The sequence below is a fragment of the Heptranchias perlo genome, chromosome 4 (genome assembly GCF_035084215.1).
Source record: "Heptranchias perlo isolate sHepPer1 chromosome 4, sHepPer1.hap1, whole genome shotgun sequence".
In the NCBI taxonomy this organism is placed as follows: domain Eukaryota; kingdom Metazoa; phylum Chordata; class Chondrichthyes; order Hexanchiformes; family Hexanchidae; genus Heptranchias; species Heptranchias perlo.
The window spans coordinates 31,941,049-31,963,685 of NC_090328.1; the positions used below are offsets into that span (position 1 = coordinate 31,941,049).

Genomic DNA, 22,637 nt, shown 5'->3' on the forward strand with positions numbered 1-22,637 from the left:
GGACAAACAATGTATCTCCTTTAATAATGAGATTAAAGGTTTGAGAAATAAACAGAGGAAGGACTGAGGAGGGTGAATAAGAGTGGGTGATTTCAATGTCAAATCAGGTATAGAAAGAGAAATAAAGAGAGGGAAAGATTGGATTAAGAGAGCGAGAAAAGAGAGACAGAAAGGAAAAGTAAGAAAAAATTTTAAAATTTTAAATTTACATTTTCAAAATCTCCCAACGCAATTCACAAACTGAAAGAATAAGACTCCACACTTTTGTTTACTCTCTGGGCAAGAGAGGTTGATTGGCAGTCATTAACAATTATCACATCATTAAAAGGGTACTTACGCTGTTAATTACTAGACTTAACTTTCTGTGGCGAGTTTAATGGACAATTAATGTGCAAATGCAACAACGTCATGAAAATCACGGGGAGGTTAAGATGCCATTTTCACAAAGCTAACGATGGAGTGGCCCAAATCAGTCAGCGACTTGTGGCGATTCTTTTCCTCGCTACTAGTTGCTGGCTGACTTGCGGATTAATAACGGCGTGTGTCGTTCAGATGCTGTTATTTTGTCAGCAAAATCTGGGCCCGTATTTTAAAAGGGTCTTTAGGAGCCAGAGTAGAGCATTCAGCTCCTCGAGCCTGTTCTGCCATTCTGCTAAAAAGATCATGTCTGAATTGCACCTCAACTCCATTTACCTGCTTTTTCTCCATATATAACCTAACAAAAATCTATTGATCTCAGTCTTGAAAATTTAAATTGGCCTAGCAACCATAGCCTTTTGGGGGAGAGCTCCAGTTTTTCACTACCATTCCACTACCCTTACCATTTGTGTGATAAAAATGCTTCCAGATTTCACTCCTAATTGGCTTAGCTCTAATATTAACATTATGTCCCCTTGTTCTGGATTCCCCCATCAGAGGAAGTGGTTTCTCTGTATCTATCCTATGTAATCCTTTTGTCATTTTAAACACCCCAGATATGTCACCCCTCAACCTACTGAAGAGTTCTGACAAATTTTTGTTTGTTGAAGTTTCAGATTTTAGTTGCATCAAAATGCATAACTCTATTGTAAAAGAATGTCTTTGCAGCACTTGTGTCTGATGCCAGTGTGATGAAAATAATGTTTGGTTGTTCAGGCATTCTCCTTCCTGAGGAATAAAGGAGGGCTTTGAAGACATTTGAATCCTTACCATGATACAACAGAATATTTTGTCATTGCCAAAACAGAGCCCCGATATAGGAACTTTCCATTTTCTTAAGCATGCAGTTGATAGGCATTGTGCTCCATGTGTTCCAGACACAGTGATTGCAATATGCACACACCTCTATCTATTTATACACAGAAGGGGTAATTATCTGACTTTGTGCTCCCAGCAGTGAGCCATACCTGTCAGAAGTGTGTCTCGGGAATTTGGCCACAGTTTTCCTAACAATAATTTTAAATGACTGAAACATTGTGCGCACAATAATAGAATCTATTATTAAGGATGCAGTAACAGGCCACTTAGAAAATCATAATATGATTAATAAGGTTTTATGAAAGGGAAATCGTGTTTGACAAATCTATTAGGGCTTTTTATGGAGATAAGAGGGAACCAGTGGATGTAGTATATTTGGATTTTCAAAAGGGATTCAATAAGGTGCCACACAAGAGATTGTTACACAAGATGGGACTGGGGTAATATATTAGTGTGGAATGAGGATTGGTTAACGGACAGAAAACAGAGAGTAAGGATGAACGGGTCATTTTCAGGTTGGCAGGTTGTAACTAGTGGGGTGCTGCAAGGATCAGTGCTTGGGCCTCAGCTATATATAATATCTATCAATGACTTAGATGAGGGGACTGATTGTAATGTATCCAAGTTTGCAGACGATACAAAGCTAGGTAGGAAAGTAAGCTGTGAGGAGGACACAAAGAGGCTGCAAAGGGATATAGACAGGTTAAATGAGCGGGTGAGAAGGTGGCAGATGGAGTATCATTTGGGGAAATGTGAAATTATCCAGTTTGGTTGGAAGACTAGAAAAGCAGAATATTTTTAAAAGGTGAGAGACTAAGAAATGTTGGTAGTTAGAGGGTTTTGGGTGTCCTTGTACGTGAATCACAGAAAGTTAACATACAGGTACAGCAAGCAATTAGGAAGGCAAATGGCATGTTAGCCTTTATTGCAAGGGGGTTGGAGTATAAGAGGAAGGAGGTCTTGCTGCAATTAAATAGGGCTCTGGTGAGACCACACCTGGAGTACTGTGTACAGATTTGGTCTCCTTACCTAAAGAAGGATATACTTGCCTTAGCGGGGGTGCAACGAAGGTTCACTAGATTGATTCCTGGGAGGAGAGGGTTGTCCTATGAGGAGATATTGAATAAAATGGGTCTATATTCTATGGAGTTTCGAAGAATGAGAGGTGATCTCATTGAAACGTATACAATTCTTAGAGGGCTTGACAGGGTAGATGCTGAGAGGCTGTTTCCCATGGCTGGAGAATCTAGAACTAGGGGTCATAGTCTCAAGTTAAGGGGTCGGCCATTTAGGACCGAGATGAGGAAAAATTTCTTCACTCAGAGGGTTGTGAATCTTTGGATTTCTGTACCCCAGAGGGCTGTGGATGCTCAGTCGTTGAGTATATTCAAGACTGAGATCAATGGATATTTGTACACTAAGGGAATCAAGGCACTGGGTACGGTCGCATAGTGGTTATGTTACTGGACTAGTAATCCAGAGGCCTGGACTAATAATCCAGAGTCATGAGTTCAAATCCCGCCAAGGCAGCTGGGGAGTTTCAATTCAATTAATTAAATAAAATCTGGAATTTAAAAAAAACTAATATCAGTAATGGTGGCCATGAAACTACTGGATTGTCGTAAAAACCCATCTGGTTCACTAATGCCCTTTAGGGAAGGAAACCTGCCGTCCTTACCCAGTCTGGCCTATATGTGACTCCAGACCCACAGCAATGTGGTTGATTCTCAATCGCCATCTGAAATGCCTAGCAAGCCACTTAGTTGTTCAAGAAGGCGGCTCATCACCACCTTCTCAAGGGCAATTAGGGATGGACAATAAATGCTGGCCTTGCCAGCGATGCCCACATCCCATGAACGAATAAAAAAAAAGGGTAGGGTGGGAAAGTGGAGTTGAGGTTGAAGATCAGCCATGATCTTACTGAATGGAGAAGCAGGCTCGAGGGGCCATATGGCCTACTCCTGCTCCTACTTCTTATGTTCAAACGCCTGAATTTCCAATCTGTGCTACCGGTGCAAAGTCAAGAGAATTTATTCAAGAGAGTAATCCTGTTGGAAAAACATTAAAAAATATTAATATAATACAAACAATGCAACACAACAACAACAGATTAGCCTAGGTTTTCCGACCTGTATTATTTTAACTCCTCCACCAATAAACCTAGGGCTTAACACGATGACCGTTGCTGTGCTCGTCTGAAACCAAGCCAGAATTTCCTGCAGCTCAGCACTTGCAAGAGTGAATATAGGAACAGGAGTAGATCATTTATCCCCTCCAGTCTGTTCTGCCATCCAATTAGACCTTGGCTGATCTGTACCTCAACTCCATTTACCCAGCTGTTGCTCTATATCCCTAGATACCCCCATCTAACAAAAAGCTAGCGATCTCAGTCTTGAAAATTTCAATTGACCCAGCATCCACAGTCAATTTGGGGCAAGAGTTCCAGATTTCCACTCCCCTTTATATGAAAAAGTGTGCACTGATTTCATTCCTAAATGGCCTAGCTGTAATTTTAAGATTATGTCCTCTTGTTCTGTATCCCCCAACCAGAGGAAATATTTTATCTGTATCTACCCTATCAAATCCCTTAATCATTATAAATACCTCGATTAGATCACCCCCTCAATCTTCTAAACTCAATGGAATACAAACTAGGTTCATGCAACCTGTCCTCATAATTTAACCTTTTAACAACAACAACTTGCATTTATATATCGCCTTTAAAGTAGTAAAATATCCCAAGCGCTTCCCAGGAGCGATTATCAAACAAAATTCGACACCGAGCCACATAAGGAAATATTAGGAACAGGTGAGCAAAACTTGGTTGAGGAGGTAGGTTTTAAGGAGCATCTTAAAGGAGAGAGAGGTAGAGAGGTGGAGAGGTTTAGCGAGGGAATTCCAGAGCTTAGGGCCTAGGCAGCTGAAGACACGGCTACCCAATTAAAATCAGGGATGCGCAAGAGACAAGAATTGGAGGAGCGCAGAGATTTCAGATGGTTGTAGGGCTGGAGGAGGTTATAGAGATAGGGAGAGGTGAGGCCATGGAAAGATTTGAAAACAAGGATGAGAATTTTAAAATCAAGGCATTGCTGGACCGGGAGCCAATGTAGGTCAGAGAGCACAGGGGTGATGGGTGAACGGGACGTGGTGCGAGTTGGGATACAGGCAGCAGAGTTTTGGATGAGCTCAAATTTATGGAGGATGGAAGATGGGAGGCCGGCCAGGAGAGCATTGGAATAGTCAAGTCTAGAGGTAACAAAAGCATGGATGAAGGTTTCAGCAGCAGATAAGCTGAGGCAGGGGCGGAGACAGTCGACGTTACAGAGGTGGAAGTAGGCAGTCTTGGCGATGGAGCGGATATGTGGTCGGAAGCTCATCTCAGGGTCAAATAGGATGCCAAGGTATCATTCTGGTGAATCTGTGCTGTGCCCCTTCCAAGGCCAATATATGAATTTGAACCCCCTTGGGGGAATGGAAAAAGTAAACATGGATTATAACTTTAAACTAAACTGAAGTAAAACTAGGGAATAGAGGCTTGAACTAGTAAACTTCATAATATCAGGTATTTCTCCTTCACACAAAGAACGATCGATGTCTGTAATAAATGTCCAGATAGAGTAGTGGAGGCAAAAACCCTGGAATTATTTAAAAAACAATTGGATGCTACAGTGTGTAGGGCTGGAGTGGGGTGGGGTGGGGGGGATCTAACTGGGCAGATGAACTAAGGTGGGTCAAATGGCTTTTTTCAACCATAATTATCTTGTGATCTGAGGCTCTGAAGCTACACCGCAGTCAGTTACATTTTATATTCCTTAGTATTTTACGAACTGTTTGGTCAAGTTGTTTTTAGAGGAGAAAGGGGTCAGAAATTGATCTGGTTAGTTTGTGGAGGTGACTTGAATCAGTAATTTGTTCTCTTGTTGAAAACAATGGGGCTGCAAGTGCACAAGCGACTGACAGCCTGCCTGTGGCAAGATACATTTTCAATGCCACCTCCTGCTCATACTGTCAGTTCAGTGAGCAGATGAGGGATGTGTTGTAATATCATTTTAAGCAGTCATTGTCTGGACTCAACAAAAGTGTCAGGTAATTGGAGGTTGAGTTATTATGAATATATTCATAGAAGAAATCAAAATTTTTGGTGCAAACACTAATAAAAATTCTAAATCAATATGTAATTGTAAGGCAAAAAAAAATTAGTGACAACTACTTTTATGTTTTATTGCCAAGGTACAAATTTGATTTCTTGTCAAAACACTGTACTCCTGCTGAATCTTACAAAACTAATAATGGGACTTGAAAAAAAAACAAAGCAATTTCATAAATTGAACCAGTGTCAAAAAACAGAAGAAGCTGGAACATTCTCCTTTATTCATCTCTTGCCATCTTGTGGCAGACAAAAGTATTGCAGGTTTAAAAGATCTCAGAATATACTTTCAACTTACAAATCAATTAAAGGCAATATGGCCTCAGGCTAGTAAATGAGAGGTGCATTATGGCATATAGAATCATAGAAATCATAGAAAATTTATGGCACAGAAGGAGGGCATTCGGCCCATTGTGTCCACTCCGGCTGAGAAATGAGCCACCCAGCCTAATCCCACTTTTCCACATTTGGTCCGTAGCCCTGCAGGTTACAACTCTTTAGGTGCACATCCAGGTATTTTTTAAATGAGTTGAGGATTTCTGCCTCTACCACCCTCTCAGGCAGTGAGTTCCAGACCCCCACCACCCTCTGGGTGAAAAAATCTTTCCTCATTTCCACTCTAATCCTTCTACCAATCACTTTAAATCTATGCCCTCTCATTATTGATCCCTCCACTAAGGGAAATAGGTCCTTCCTATCCACTCTATCCAGGCCCCTCATAATTTTGTACACCTCAATCAAATCACCCCTCAGCCTCCTCTCTTCCAAGGAAAACAACCCCAGCCTGTCCAATCTGCCATCACAGCTAAAATTCTCCAGTCCTGGCAACATCCTCGTAAATCTCCTCTGCACCCTCTCTAGTGCAATTACATCCTTCCTGTAATGTGGTGACCACAACTGTGCGCAGTGCTCAAGCTGTGGCCTAACTGGTGTTTTATACAGTTCCAGCATAACATCCCTGCTTTTATATTCTATGCCTCAGCTAATCATAGAATCATAGAAGTTACAACATGGAAACAGGCCCTTCGGCCCAACATGTCCATGTCGCCCAGTTTATACCACTAAGCTAGTCCCAATTGCCTGCACTTGGCCCATATCCCTCTATACCCATCTTACCCATGTAACTGTCCAAATGCTTTTTAAAAGACAAAATTGTACCCGCCTCTACTACTGCCTCTGGCAGCTCGTTCCAGACACTCACCACCCTTTGAGTGAAAAAATTGCCCCTCTGGACCCTTTTGTATCTCTCCCCTCTCACCTTAAATCTATGCCCCCTCGTTATAGACTCCCCTACCTTTGGGAAAAGATTTTGACTATCGACCTTATCTATGCCCCTCATTATTTTATAGACTTCTATAAGATCACCCCTTAACCTCCTACTCTCCAGGGAAAAAAGTCCCAGTCTGTCTAACCTCTCCCTGTAAGTCAAACCATCAAGTCCCGGTAGCATCCTAGTAAATCTTTTCTGCACTCTTTCTAGTTTAATAATATCCTTTCTATAATAGGGTGACCAGAACTGTACACAGTACTCCAAGTGTGGCCTCACCAATGCCCTGTACAACTTCAACAAGACATCCCAACTCCTGCATTCAATGTTCTGACCAATGAAACCAAGCATGCCGAATGCCTTCTTCACCACCCTATCCACCTGTGACTCCACTTTCAAGGAGCTATGAATCTGTACTCCTAGATCTCTTTGTTCTATAACTCTCCCCAACGCCCTACCATTAACAGAGTAGGTCCTGGCCCGATTCGATCTACCAAAATGCATCACCTCACATTTATCTAAATTAAACTCCATCTGCCATTCATCGGCCCACTGGCCCAATTGATCAAGATCCCGTTGCAATCCCAGATAACCTTCTTCACTGTCCACAATGCCACCAATCTTGGTGTCATCTGCAAACTTACTAACCATGCCTCCTAAATTCTCATCCAAATCATTAATATAAATAACAAATAACAGCGGACCCAGCACCGATCCCTGAGGCACACCGCTGGACACAGGCATCCAGTTTGAAAAACAACCCTCGACAACCACCCTCTGTCTTCTGTCGTCAAGCCAATTTTGTATCCAATTGGCTACCTCACCTTGGATCCCATGAGATTTAACCTTATGTAACAACCTACCATGCGGTACCTTGTCAAATGCTTTGCTGAAGTCCATGTAGACCACGTCTACTGCACAGCCCTCATCTATCTTCTTGGTTACCCCTTCAAAAAACTCAATCAAATTCGTGAGACATGATTTTCCTCTCACAAAACCATGCTGACTGTTCCTAATTAGTCCCTGCCTCTCCAAATGCCTGTAGCCTGCAGGAAGATATCAATGGACTGGTCGGATGGGTAAAAAAGTGGCAAATGGAGTTCAATCTGGAGAAGTGTGAGGTAATGCATTTGGGGAGAGCAAACAAGGCAAGGAAATACACAATAAATGGGAGGATACTGAGAAGTGTAGAGGAAGTGAGGGACCTTGGAGTGCATGTCCACAGATCCCTGAAGGTAGCATTCCATATGCCTTCTTAACCACCTTATCTACCTGTCCTGCTACCTTCAGGGATCTGTGGACATGCACTCCAAGGTCCCTCACTTCCTCTACACTTCTCAGTATCCTCCCATTTATTGTGTATTTCCTTGCCTTGTTTGCTCTCCCCAAATGCATTACCTCACACTTCTCCAGATTGAACTCCATTTGCCACTTTTTTACCCATCCGACCAGTCCATTGATATCTTCCTGCAGTCTACAGCTTTCCTCCTCACTATCAACCACACGGCCTACCTTTGTGTCATCCGCAAATTTCTTAATCATGCCCCCAACGTTTAAGTCCAAATCGTTAATGTATACCACAAAAAGCAAAGGAGCTAGTATCAAGCCCTGCAACACCCCACTGGAAACAGCCTTCCAGTCGTAAAAACACCCATCGACCATTACCCTTTGCTTCCTGCCACTGAGCTAATTTTGGATCCGACTTGCCACTTTCCCTTGGATCCCATGGGCCTTTTTTTGACCAATCTGCCGTGTGGGACCTTGTCAAAAGCCTTGCTAAAATCCATGTAGACCACATCAATTGCGCTACCCTCATCAATCCTTCTTGTCACCTCCTCGAAAAATTCAATCAAGTTAGTCAGACATGACCTCCCCTTAACAAATCTATGCTGACTGTCCTTGATTAGTCCGTGCCTTTCTAAGTGACAGTTTATTCTATCCCTCAGAATTGATTCCAATAATTTGCCCACCACTGAGGTTAGGCTGACTGGCCTGTAATTACTTGGTCTATCCTTATCTCCCTTTTTAAACAACGGTACAACATTAGCAGTCCTCCAATCCTCCAGCACTACGCCAGTATTCAGTGAAGTTTGGAAAATGAATGTTAAAGCATTATGCACCCAGCTCTATCTCACACCTCTGTCGACCCCTCCACTGCCTCTATGTTGTCAGACTGCTTGTCCAACATCCAGTCCTGGATAAGCCATAATCCAAAATTTTGCTGCCTATATTTTAAAAATGCACCAAGTCCCACTCACCCATCACCCATGTGCTCGCTGATCTGCATTGGCTCCCAGTCTATAAACATCTCTATTTTAAAATGAGAATTTTAAATTTCTCATCCTCATGTTCAAATCCATCCATGGTCTCGCCCCTCCTTATCTCTCTAACCTTCTCGAGCTCCTCCAACAAAGCTGCGTTCCTCCAATTCTGGCCTCTTGTACATCCCGCATTGATGGCCATGCCTTAAGTCATCTAAGCCCTAAGCTCAGGAATTCCCTCCCAAAACCTTTCTGCCTCTACCGCTCTCTTCCCCCTTTAAGATCCTCCTTAAAACATTCCTCTTTGACTAAGCTTTTAGTTACCCGTCCTAATATCGCCTTCTTTGGCTCAGTGTCAATTTTTGTCTGATTACATTCCTGTGAAGCGCCTTGGGACATTTCATTATGTTAAAGGCGCTATATAAATGCAAGTTGTTGTTGTTATTGTTATCCCTTGCTCAGATATGCGGATTTATCAATCACCCAGATATAAAAATATGATATCACTGTAGGAAAGATGGATCATTGATAAGTGATCTATACAAGGGTGCAAAAAGGTTTGACATTTCAGTTTCTTCTGTTCTTTATTACGCTGGAAACTATATGAACTACTGTTTCATTGATTCTGGGAGATAGTCTACCTGTATGAAAATTTCTAATGAGTAGGCTGTAGATTTTTAAATCTAGGTTCACACTCCAATGCAGTACTGAGGAAGTGCTGCACTGTCAGAGGTGCTGCCTTTTATACGAGAGGTTAAACCGAGACCCCGTCTGTCTGCCCTCTTAAGTGGATGTAAAAGATCCCATGGCACTATTTTGAAGAAGAGCAGGGGAGTTCTCCTGGTGTCTTGGACAACATTTATCCCTCAACCAAAATCACAAACAGATTGTCTGGTCATTTATTTCATTGCTGTTTGTGGGACCTTGCTGTGTGCAAATTGGCTGCAGCGTTTCCTACAATACAAGAGTGACTACATTTCAAAAGTACTTAATTGGCTGTAAAGTGCTTTGGGATGTCCTGAAGTCATGAAAGGTGCTATATAAATGCAAGTTCTTTCTTTCTTTCTTTTCACTGCTTTATTCCCAATTCCCTAGGTGCCGGCTGGGTGACCTGCTCCAGAGCCTCTCCTAAAGCATCTCTCAGCCAGATGCCAGGAATACCATGCAATACAAGCACCAGTTTCTCTCACTTCTTGTGGGGAAGTGCTTGGCTTTTGCTCAACATTTTTTCAAATAGCAGCATGCCTGTGACTGGGAACTCAATGGTGTAAGGGACTAAATCTGCATTCACCCCACTGCTGCGGCACCACATCCTGGTGCTCCAAACCGCAGTAACACGGCGCTGCCGAATTTAATTAAGAATTGTAATCTAAATCAGACAGTAAGAGAAACAACACAAATGTGTTTGCAAGGTGCAATTATTGAAGAGTGAGAATGTTAACACATATGTAGTACATTTATTTCCATCTAGTGAGAAATGTGGATTTTAGTAAATTCTGGCTGCCCAGAATTTTTATCAACAGTGATGGATATGTAAATATTTTATTTTTAAAGTACATATATTTTATATACACTAATATAGACTAAAATTGACTGAATTTCCATTTGTAATGTATTTTTTATATATACATTTTATAACTTAAATATGTAGAATCATTTACAGTACTGTGTACTTAGAAATACCCTTGATTTTAAGACTCGGGGTTTTGCTGCCTTTTCAATTCCCTACTGCAATTTTTTTTTAGCTTACAGGGTGGAAGATTCCGAGACCCTGAACTTCCCAGAGCTGCAATGTTGCTCTAAATCAGCCAACAGCTAATGTAGGCAGTTACCGATATAAACAAGTAAAGTTGCTTTTATATCGCTGTACAGATGTGTTAGAGCCACTGGTTCCTGCTGCTCGGATCTCATACTGCCAATAGCGACAACAACATAAACTTGCTGGATTCGCTAAAGCCAATGGCTGGAAGACCCAGTACAACAAAAAAACGGGACATCCAGCCTTAGCGAATCCAGCAAGTTTATGTTGGCTTCCGCTGGCTGCTCAAACTCCACACGTCAGGAGCAGCAGCTCTAACAGTGCACTTAGACCAATATAAAAGCTTAAATCACAACGCAGCACTCCATCTAGTGGCACAGCCAGGTACTTGTAAACTGACCCAGAGCTAGCAGTTAGTTTGAAGGGCAAAGTCAAGATTCAAAGGCGGGCCTTCTAGATGCACATACATCATGCTACCATTTATTACGATGTGGAGATGCCGGTGATGGACTGGGGTTGACAATTGTAAACAATTTTACAACACCAAGTTATAGTCCAGCAATTTTATTTTAAATTCACAAGCTTTCGGAGGCTTCCTCCTTCCTTTTCCACATCGTTCACCTGAGGAAGGAGGTAGCCTCCGAAAGCTTGTGAATTTAAAATAAAATTACTGGACTATAACTTGGTGTTGTAAAATTGTTTACAACCATTTATTACAGCTGGGACTCTTCTCTAGAAGAGGGGTGACCTGATAGAGGTCTTTAAAATTATGACCGGGTTCAATAGGGTAGACGTAGAGAAGATGTTTCCACTTGTGGGGTAGTCCAAAACCAGGGGCCATAAATATAAGATCGTCACTAATAAATCCAATAAGTAATTCAGGAGAAACTTGTTTACTCAAAGAGTGGTAAGAATGTGGAACTCGCTATCACATGGAGTGGTTGAGGCGATTAACATAGATGCATTTAAGGGGAAGCTGGATAAGTACATGAGGATGAAAGGAATAAAAGGATATGTTGATAGGGTGAGATGAAGTAACAGGGGAGGAGGCTTGTATGAAGCATAAACACTGGCATAGACCTGTTGGGCGGAATGGCCTGTTTCTGTGCTTTTAAATTCTCAGTAATTCTATGTAATTACAGTACAGGATATGTATCATAATTAGTCTTGGCTTGGGACAGTTTCTCACTAGTGGCTTTTAGCTAAGTGGAGTTTATTACAGACTTAAACGTCATCTTAGGCACCGTATGAATGACTCTTCTTCCATTTATGGGAATCGTATGATTACGAATTCAGTGGTGTGGAAGATTGAACCGCATGACCAAGTGTTAGTAAATCACCATTGTGCTGCTATCTGAGTGTAAGTTTACAGCAAACTTTCTAAAAGAATACACATGGCACACAACAAGAGCACCAAATTGTCACACACAAACTTTTCACATCTGGGGACTTGTGCCAAAATTGGGAGAGCTGTCCCACAGACTAGTCAAGCAACAGCCTGACATAGCCATACTCACAGAATCATATCTTTCAGCCAACGTCCCAGACTCTTCCTATGTCCTGTCCCACCGGCAGGACAGACCCACCAGAGGTGGCGGTACAGTGATATACAGTCAGGAGGGAGTGGCCCTGGGAGTCCTCAACATTGACTCTGGACCCCATGAAATCTCATGGCATCAGGTCAAACATGGGCAAGGAAACCTCCTGCTGATAACCACCTACCGTCCTCCCTCAGCTGATGAATCAGTCCTCCTCCATGTTGAACACCACTTGGAGGAAGCACTGAGGGTAGCAAGGGCACAAAATGTACTCTGGGTGGGGGACTTCAATGTCCATCACCAAGAGTGGCTCGGTAGCACCACTACTGACCGAGCTGGCCGAGTCCTGAAGGACATAGCTGCTAGACTGGGCCTGCGGCAGGTGGTGAGCAAACCAACACGAGGGAAAAACTTACTTGACCTCGTCCTCACCAATCTACCTGTCGCAAATGCATCTGTCCATGACAGTATTGGTAGGAGTGACCACCGCACAGTCCTCGTGGAGATGAAATCCCGTCTTCGCACTGAGGACACCATCCAACGTGTTGTGTGGCACTACCACCGTGCTAAATGGGATAGATTCAGAACAGATCTAGCAGCTCAAAACTGGGCATCCATGAGGCGCTGTGGGCCATCAGCAGCAGCAGAATTGTATTCCAGCACAATCTGTAACCTCATGGCCCGGCATATTCCTCACTCTACCATTACCAACAAGCCAGGGGATCAACCCTGGTTCAATGAGGAGTGTAGAAGAGCATGCCAGGAGCAGCACCAGGCGTACCTAAAAATGAGGTGCCAACCTGGTGAAGCTACAACTCAGGACTACATACATGCTAAACAGCGGAAGCAACATGCTATAGACAGAGCTAAGCGATTCCACAACCAACGGATCAGATCAAAGCTCTGCAGTCCTGCCACATCCAGTCGTGAATGGTGGTGGACAATTAAACAACTAACGGGAGGAGGAGGCTCTGCAAACATCCCCATTCTCAATGATGGCGGAGTCCAGCACGTGAGTGCAAAAGACAAGGCTGAAGCGTTTGCAACCATCTTCAGCCAGAAGTGCCGAGTGGATAATCCATCTCAGCCTCCTCCCGATATCCCCACCATCACGGAAGCCAGTCTTCGGCCAATTCGATTCACTCCACGTGATATCAAGAAACGGCTGAGTGCACTGGATACAGCAAAAGCTATGGGCCCTGACAACATCCCAGCTGTAGTGCTGAAGACTTGTGCTCCAGAACTAGCTGCGCCTCTAGCCAAGCTGTTCCAGTACAGCTACAACACTGGCATCCACCCGACAATGTGGAAAATTGCCCAGGTATGTCCTGTCCACAAAAAGCAGGACAAATCCAATCCGGCCAATTACCGCCCCATCAGTCTACTCTCAATCATCAGCAAAGTGATGGAAGGTGTCGTCGACAGTGCTATCAAGCGGCACTTACTCACCAATAACCTGCTCACCGATGCTCAGTTTGGGTTCCGCCAGGACCACTCGGCTCCAGACCTCATTACAGCCTTGGTCCAAACATGGACAAAAGAGCTGAATTCCAGAGGTGAGGTGAGAGTGACTGCCCTTGACATCAAGGCAGCATTTGACCGAGTGTGGCACCAAGGAGCCCTAGTAAAATTGAAGTCAATGGGAATCAGGGGGAAAACTCTCCAGTGGCTGGAGTCATACCTAGCACAAAGGAAGATGGTAGTGGTTGTTGGAGGCCAATCATCTCAGCCCCAAGGCATTGCTGCAGGAGTTCCTCAGGGCAGTGTCCTCGGCCCAACCATCTTCAGCTGCTTCATCAATGACCTTCCCTCCATCATAAGGTCAGAAATGGGGATGTTCGCTGATGACTGCACAGTGTTCAGTTCCATTCGCAACCCCTCAGATAATGAAGCAGTCCGAGCCTGCATGCAGCAAGACCTGGACAACATCCAGGCTTGGGCTGATAAGTGGCAAGTAACATTCGCGCCAGATAAGTGCCAGGCAATGACCATCTCCAACAAGAGAGAGTCTAACCACCTCCCCTTGACATTCAACGGCATTACCATCGCCGAATCCCCCACCATCAACATCCTGGGGGTCACCATTGACCAGAAACTTAACTGGACCAGCCATATAAATACTGTGGCTACAAGAGCAGGTCAGAGGCTGGGTATTCTGCGGCGAGTGACTCACCTCCTGACTCCCCAAAGCCTTTCCACCATCTACAAGGCACAAGTCAGAAGTGTGATGGAATACTCTCCACTTGCCTGGATGAGTGCAGCTCCAACAACACTCAAGAAGCTCGACACCATCCAAGATAAAGCAGCCCGCTTGATTGGCACCCCATCCACCACCCTAAACATTCACTCCCTTCACCACCGGCGCACTGCGGCTGCAGTGTGCACCATCCACAGGATGCACTGCAGCAACTCGCCAAGGCTTCTTCGACAGCACCTCCCAAACCCGCGACCTCTACCACCTAGAAGGACAAGGGCAGCAGGCGCATGGGAACAACACCACCTGCATGTTCCCCTCCAAGTCACACACCATCCCGACTTGGAAATATATCGCCGTTCCTTCATTGTCGCTGGGTCAAAATCCTGGAACTCCCTTCCTAACAGCACTGTGAGAGAACCGTCACCACACGGACTGCAGCGGTTCAAGAAGGCGGCTCACCACCACCTTCTCGAGGGCAATTAGGGATGGGCAATAAATGCCGGCCTTGCCAGCGACGCCCACATCCCGTGAACGAATAAAAAAAAAATTTTTTTTTAATTTACTGAATTGAAGAGTTCATTTCAACAATAAGCTTTTGCACAATTAGCCTTGCTTTAGTAATGGAGTCATCTCCAGACATGGTCGCTGGTGAAAGGAGGATAATCCTTCAGTTTTAAGCTATACCTTGCAAAAGTACAGTCTTACATAGATAAGATTCTTTAAATCTTGAAGGATTTAATATAAAGACTTCTTTATAATTAGATAAAACCAATCCAAAAGGAATGCTTATTATGAGCCTTAAATGATGCAGGTAAAACTATTCTGGGTATTCCACAAATACCCAATTTTTCCCCCCACTTGTACGTTTATGGTCTTAGGCTGACATGTCCTTTTCGAAAATGACATTGTGCACAGAGGTGGACAAAATGTCCCTCTATGATCGAGTACCATCATTATGTATCTCCTTAAATTCACTTTGTGGCATCAAGATAAGAAGTGGGAGAGGAGCTCTGCTTTGAGGCTGGAGTTAAAGAGCAACGGTAGATACCAATGTTTCTGTTAAAACCAATTTATTCCACCCCCTTCAATTTTCTCTATTCCTTTCATGGAAGGTGCTGACTCTTGCTGGGTGTACACTTCCATAGATGAGTATACAATTAGACCCACTCCACTGGTTTGACCTGTTTGAATTTTGGGGGGCTGATGGTTTGGAAAGGGCTGTTCTTAGCACTGTTGCTATTGGTGGATAAATCTTTGTTTAGAACTCCAAGATGGGTTAGTAGCCACAGCTTGCAATATGTGCACAGTAATGGGAACATTCATTTAAATTTTATATGTGGCCCGCAGGCCCATGGTGAGCACCTAAGTGGCTCACAAACACCAATAGCATGTGTAACCTATCGGTGTTCCCTGGCAAACATTCTACAGAGCCTTGTGAGCCAGCCTGTGGGATTAAGCCTTTGGATTCATTTTACCACATTTTATGATCTGCAACGTGACATCCCAAGAAAAACTGAATCCTCATCCTGAGCTGTTAATGATTTACTAGACATGGCAAACATTCAAATGCAGGCTGACAAATTAGACTGAGCTGTACTCAGGAGCTGAAAGAAGTAAAAATGGAACTAGTGGAAAAATAATTACTTCAAGCTGGAATCCATTTATGAATCTAACAGATGTCTCTCATTTTTGGCAAGTCTCAGTAACTTAGATTTTTTTTTCACGATTTTTGATGCCAACCACTTTGAATTTAGAAGCTTCTTTTTGATTTGACACAATTTTAAATGAATTCTTTTGTGCAACAGTATAAATCGCAAAGTAAAATTTATACAGAAGAAAAAGGATCTACAGAGAATAAAACAGCTCAGGTTTTAAACAAATTAATATATTATAATAGGCTGCTATGCTGGAATATCCGAGGGAAATATCATTTCAAGAGAATTTAAACATGCCAGAAAACCAAAATTCCAGCTTTCCGTTTTGGTCCAAATCTGATCAATAACAAATGTCTCTGTAAAGACTCACGGGGTGCAATAACAAAAATAAAATCCTCCAGCAGGAAAAGGAAATGTCAGTGTTACAGTCACTATCCAGGTTGGCAGTCTGACTGCTCACTGAGAATCTGAATGTAATTGTTTCTTAATCAGAATTGATCCGCACTCTTGTGCATCTGTTTACCTTTCGTATACTGCTATCTGATCTAGGTCTGTACAGTTCACTGTCTGTCTGCAGAAGCGGAGGGTCAAAGCCACGCCATGCGCCTCCCGTCTGTCTCATCTCAGAATCTGTGACTGGTAAATGCGAGCCTGGGTTCTTAGTGTCAGATGCATCTAATAGGAAGATACAAGAAAAGTAACATTTAATTGGTCATGTTAACACACTGATAAATGCGAGAAACCCACATTGGGACTGCATGGTTCCTGATGCATGGGTAATGCGCAGCTAGCACCAACTCGAAAATAAACCTGCTCAATTCATTAAGGTCAGCCACCCAGTTAAAAGAAAGCATCTTTCTGTTATGGAGATTTATGAGCTGCTGTCAGGGACCAGTGGTGGTAACAACGGGCGCTAAATTGGGCCATGTAGCACCCGTCGTTTCCAGCGTGATGTGCGCCGGACGCCATCTTGGTACAGGAGTTAATGCATGCGCAAATACCAAACGCCATAAGCATATAAAGTAAAGAGAAAATGGATGCAATCAGTGCGCAACGTTGATTTAAAGTGATAGACACAATTTTGGCACTTAATGTTCAATTCAACGCATAGTCTTAACCACGACCATCTGAACTTGTCTTAAAGTGCCTGAAGGACCTCACCAGCGCTATTTAAAGGGACCATGCAGGATTTACAGGTTAGAGGCTGGATTATTGCTTCTGGCTGCCGAGACATTTGTAACTGTTTCTGGAGGTCTCCTATATTTGAATACTAGGACACGGGGACATAGCCTAATATTTAGAGCTAGAACGTGCAGGAGTGAAGTTAGGAAACGCTTCTACGCGCATAGGGTGGGAGAAGTTTGGAACGCTCTTCTGCAAACAGTAGCAGATGCTAGCTCAATTGTGAATTCTAAATCTGAGATTGATAGATTTCTGTGAACCAAGGGTATTAAGGGATATGGGGCTAAGGCGGGTATATGGAGTTAGGTCACAGGTCCACCATGATCTCACTGAATGGCGAAATAGGCTCAAGGGGCGAAATGCCACTGCCACTTGCTGCCTCTTGATATGCGCCACCTTCTCCTGCAAGAAAGCGGGATGTGTGTCTGGGTAATGTGCCTGTCATGGTTGAATAGCTGCCATTGTGTGTGGCCTGTGAGTTGTGGATGGGTGGCTTGCAACAGTGGTAATGTGTAAGGGTGAGAGGAAGCATCTGATTGGAAGAATTGAGTACTGATGGAAAGAGTTTGTTGGTATGTGGTTGATGGGGGGGTGTAGTGTGTGGAGCAGTGGATGCGGCTAGTGGTGCAGTTGGTAGGAGATGCCACTTGACAGTTGACCTCACTCACCTTGACCACTCGTGTCAAAGCACTGAACTTCTTCCTGCACTGCATCCATGTTCGTAATGCTGTGCACCTGGCATTGACTTCGTCCCCTGCTGCCTCCCACTGCCTTTTGGCCATATGTCTGGAGGTCACTTGCCTCCCCCTCCCCCTCCCCCTCCACCCCCCGCTGATATGGGATGTCCCTCCTTCTGTCCAACTCTTGCACCAAGGACTCTAGTGCATCAGCAGAGAACCTTGGTGCACACACTCTCGCAGGCCAGGTACCAACTCAGATTGGCAGATTGGTGAGGTCTGGCATGCAGATTGGAGGATGTGGGACTTAGTAGTGCGCAACCGTGATTCAATGTTTTAACATAACTCATCAGTGTGTAAACATAGGGATGGGACTTGCATCTGTTTTTTACATGTGCAATGTCTGATCTCCGTTCAGACTCCATGCAGACAGCAGACTGTTATTTTTAGCAAATAACAGGTACTGGCTACCTTTAAGAGATTTGAAGAGACATCCTCCCTTTAAGTGATTGGGGCTCCCCCTGCTGGTGGAAAATGCTAATTGCTTTGAATCGACGTGCAAGGCCTGGTTTCAACGCAGATTGACCGTGAGTACTGTGGCAGGATGAAGAAGTTCTCGTCCTGCCTGTGCAGGGGCCATTGGGTGCAGGTTAATAGCGGATCATGCTATCTGCACCCAATAATAGGCCCTATTGAATTTTATTACCCCATAGAGTCTTGCACTGTATAAAAAGCAACTAAACAGAACAGAACAAACTTGTTTGAAAGTTATTACTCCACCCTAACCAATGCTTGAAAATAAAGACAGATGACACTGCATGAACGTGGCTTTGTGCTTGTTACACAGCAGGCCCCCAATGAATGCTGCCTGCCATGGTTTGTGGTGACCAAGGGATTCGTGAGGGCAGAATGCGCTTTCACAATCTACCAGTTATAACATATGTCGTATCAAGTACCAACCCAATAAAAGTCCATGCCTTCCTTCAATTACCAAGCTTATCTATTGAAACATAATTTACTATATACACAGAAACCCCAGGTTTGCCAAACAAGTATGGGACTAATGGTTGTTCCTATTACAATCGGGTATTATGAAAGGAGGGATAGAGGTGAAGAGAAGAAATGACTCTCAGAAGAAAATAACATATTTGTCACAATACATCATGTTTCTGGCTGGGCTTAATGGTGGTTGCAGTGGGGTGGGGGGGGGGGATTTTGAGACTCAATAATTTTTCACTAAAACTGGCCATGAGTATTGGCTAGTAACATGAGCATTGAAATATGCAGACATACAAACATTTCCTGTGTGGTTTTATGTTCTAGTTTTGAAAACATGCCTTATTTAATAAAAGAAGCAAATGCCCTTGAAACCATCATGTTCCTCACCTGCACTTGCAATTAACTGTTAAACAAATGGTCAATTTGTCATGGTCTTGCATGTGGACAGTCAAGGTCAATGTATAGTCTTCAGGTGAAGCAGGATTAGAGGCCAGAGAATTATTGGACCAGGTTGAGCAGATGTAATTCAGACCCCATTTTGAAGTCATACATTCTGCACTTATTTTTTTATTTCCATTATAAATTCCTGTGTCCACCTATAATGGAAACTGTCTATGCAAACTTGTCATGTGTCATTATAGCTGTGGTGCCTCCATGAGGGTGGGGGAGTGTAATTACATGTTTAGATGGACAATTTCCATTATAAATGTGGATACAGGAACTAATAATGGAAAAAGTTGACAGGAAGTGCAGACACAAAAATTTTAATTTGTTACTAGCAAAATTCCCATGGTGTTGCTTACAGTGAGTCAAAAGATTTGCCGTTTTATAACAAAAGGGGTGTTTATGCCATGTAGGGGATGACATCAGGATCGCTGATTAACAGGGACTAATTCCACAAATTCTACTTTTATTAAAATGTGTTTTGGGGATTTTTGCTGGTGCTTTGGGGATCAAATTCCACAACTCTGTGAAAACTGATTTTACATATATATATATATATATATGGACACAAACATATATTATGCATATAGTATATATAAAAATTAATGTTTTATGCCTCACCATTTTCAAAGTTGAGAATACACAGCAAGATTTACCAACTGGAGATAGATATCTAGTATGTAGGAGTACTGGGGAGAAGCAATGGGGTTCAGCTGGATTTCGGGGAAATCTTGCGCATTGGTAGCAATGGACCTGGGCTTTGGCAGAATTCGGGTGCGTGTCCTGGAGTTTGACAGTACTATGGAGGTAGCACTGCTGAAGTTTGTGCAGCATTGGGGGCCTTTGATCTGGCACCACTGTGGAGGAGGAACCTGGGGTTTAGCAGAACTGTGGAAGGTGGAGTAAGAAGTTTGGCTCACTGGTGTGATTAAAACATGACAATATGAAGTCAAGTTGTGTATGAAAACACAAGATTTTGAATGAGAATGAGAGAGAAAGAGAGATGATAGACAGACTGACCAAAACTGCTATGATTTCATAATTACATTAGGAAGTCCTAAATGATATGGTACAACTGTCATGGACTCACTTAGTTTGACTCTATCTATTAAGAATATAATATACATATTGCCGTATGAGCCAATGCCTCTCCCGTGGACTCATATCAGTAAATGGCAAACTGGCCCAGTGCAACTGCTGAAAAATAGACCTGTAACCAAACTGCGCATTGAAAATTAGCCTCATTAGTTTATGGTACTGTTTCTTACAGTTTTTAACTTAAAACTTTTGTAAGATGAAAATGTTTTTGCAACGTATGTTCCAATAACCACATCCTAATTTACCTACCACATGAAACTCGCAGGTAACAGGTAAAAGATTTATAGAGAAATAGGCATACTGGAAATCTGATATCTTTTTTTAAGAAGCTACTCCATTTTTCTATGCAATAACATGGGTAAAGTTTCTTTTTAAATAATCTGACAACTGTATAACCATTCATATGAATGCATTGTTTCCCTGGCTTAGCTCCAACTTACACATAGATGGTGCTGCATAATGGCTACAGCTCCCAAACATTTCTAGTTTGTGTGGCATCACTGGTTCTCCCAAACTTTCCTGTGGCTGCCGAGGAAAGCTGCATGTTTGCGATGTCAGTACAGTGTGAAGGCTTTCAGCTACAGAATGAGAATAAAATAAAACACAATAATTAAACAGTAATGTATTTCAGTTAATTCACTGAATTTATAAAAAAAAACTTGATATTATTCATTCTGAATGTTTGTAATAACATTTTTATAAAGTGTCATTCTGATATTAAATGACAAATAAGTGCAATCTAAAGGATGAATATATTCCTACCCTCCCTGACTGCAGCAGTCAATAAAAATCCAGCTTGTGGAAGTTCAACGGTATCTGGTTTGATCAGAAGCTGCGTTTCCTGAGCTGCTTCTTCATAGCCATTTCTTTCAGCCATCTCTGCATAGATACGCAGCTTCTCCTCCAAGCTACTGCAAACCAGCTGATCCTGGAAACTTAGCCGCTCTGTACAGAAAGATCAGCATTCACTTACGCAAAGATCTACAGTTGAAAATGTGATTCCCCACAGTACAAAAAGTAATCTTTTTTATCCCCCCTCCTAAAAGCAGAAAAATTGAATACTGATTAATTCTGTACATAAAAGTTGAATAAATGCACACGGGATATTACCCACGCCTTCTTCAGAGTACTCTTGTGAAATGAAGTGCAATTATGGATGAGTCCAAATAGGAGATTGAATATATTTATCTTGGGGAATACTAAAGGGTTGCAAAAGGCTTCATAATTTCTATTACTAGTCTCTTCTGAAATCTTATTTTTCCATTATTAATAATTGAAAAAGCAATTTAAAATGTAATTGGAACTGTTGAACCAGGAACGATGATACATTACTAACATTTTTCTTAGTCTATTATATATTTCAGTAATTTGCCTATTGATTCCATGTGTATATATATATACACACATTATAAATAGATGACCACATGAAATATAACTGCCTGTGTTCATAATGTTTTGTGCAGTCTTGGCCTTGCACAGGATTGTAGACCTTTAGATATAAAATATTTATACTATAATAGTGAATCTTCCATGGCATTGCTCACAAATGAGTTGGGCAGAGAATCACTACACCTTCCCCGTTCCAATTTTGCCACTTGTCCCAATCTTCACACCTGTCCCAGTCTTTCCTCTGACCTCCTATCATTATCCGTGGCAGCTATAGGAATGCGCCAGCTATGGGCCAGTAGGGGCAAAACAATGCCGCTGACCTATTAGAAAAACGGGATGAAAATAACAAAACGAAAATAGTGTGGCAGAAGAAGCATGACGAAAATTGACTAACAGAAAAAGTGTTACAAGGAAGAGATTTAGAGGACGAAAGTGGAGTGGGAGGGAGTAGTTTGCCTTGGGTGGGGTGGGGGGGGGAAGGAGCCAAGAGTTAATTCTGCTTCTGTAGAGGGGGGAAGCTATGTCAGGTTGTGATATTTTTTGGTGTTGGGGGACTGCATCAGACTTTGCCTCAATCGGGGGTTGGGAGAGGGGGGGCATGCTACTTTGCCGTCAGCAGAGGTTCGGAGGTGCTGGTATCCGAATGTGTCCTGAAAGAAAGGGGTTTGTGTCCAATTTTGACTGTAGCTGGAAGTGCATTGAGGGTGCCGGTGTCCGATTTTGGCTTCAACGAGGGGTCAACAGGGATGGAATCCAATTTCAACCTTAGCATGTGAGAGTGGGGTGGA

At 42.9% G+C, this 22,637-nt stretch overlaps 1 protein-coding gene across 3 annotated transcripts in view; it reads right to left on the reverse strand.

Moving 5' to 3' along the window:
* The window catches only part of arhgef28a (Rho guanine nucleotide exchange factor (GEF) 28a), a 406,494-nt gene that overhangs the window by 65,951 nt on the left and 317,906 nt on the right, over window positions 1-22,637 (reverse strand). For all 3 annotated transcript variants that reach the window (XM_067982722.1, XM_067982721.1, XM_067982720.1), the window contains 3 exons: window positions 21,223-21,405; window positions 20,901-21,038; window positions 16,584-16,735 (listed from right to left, as the gene is read on the reverse strand). In XM_067982722.1, coding sequence (XP_067838823.1) covers window positions 16,584-16,735; window positions 20,901-21,038; window positions 21,223-21,405 — 473 coding nt within the window. The remainder of the gene's footprint in view (window positions 1-16,583; window positions 16,736-20,900; window positions 21,039-21,222; window positions 21,406-22,637) is intronic.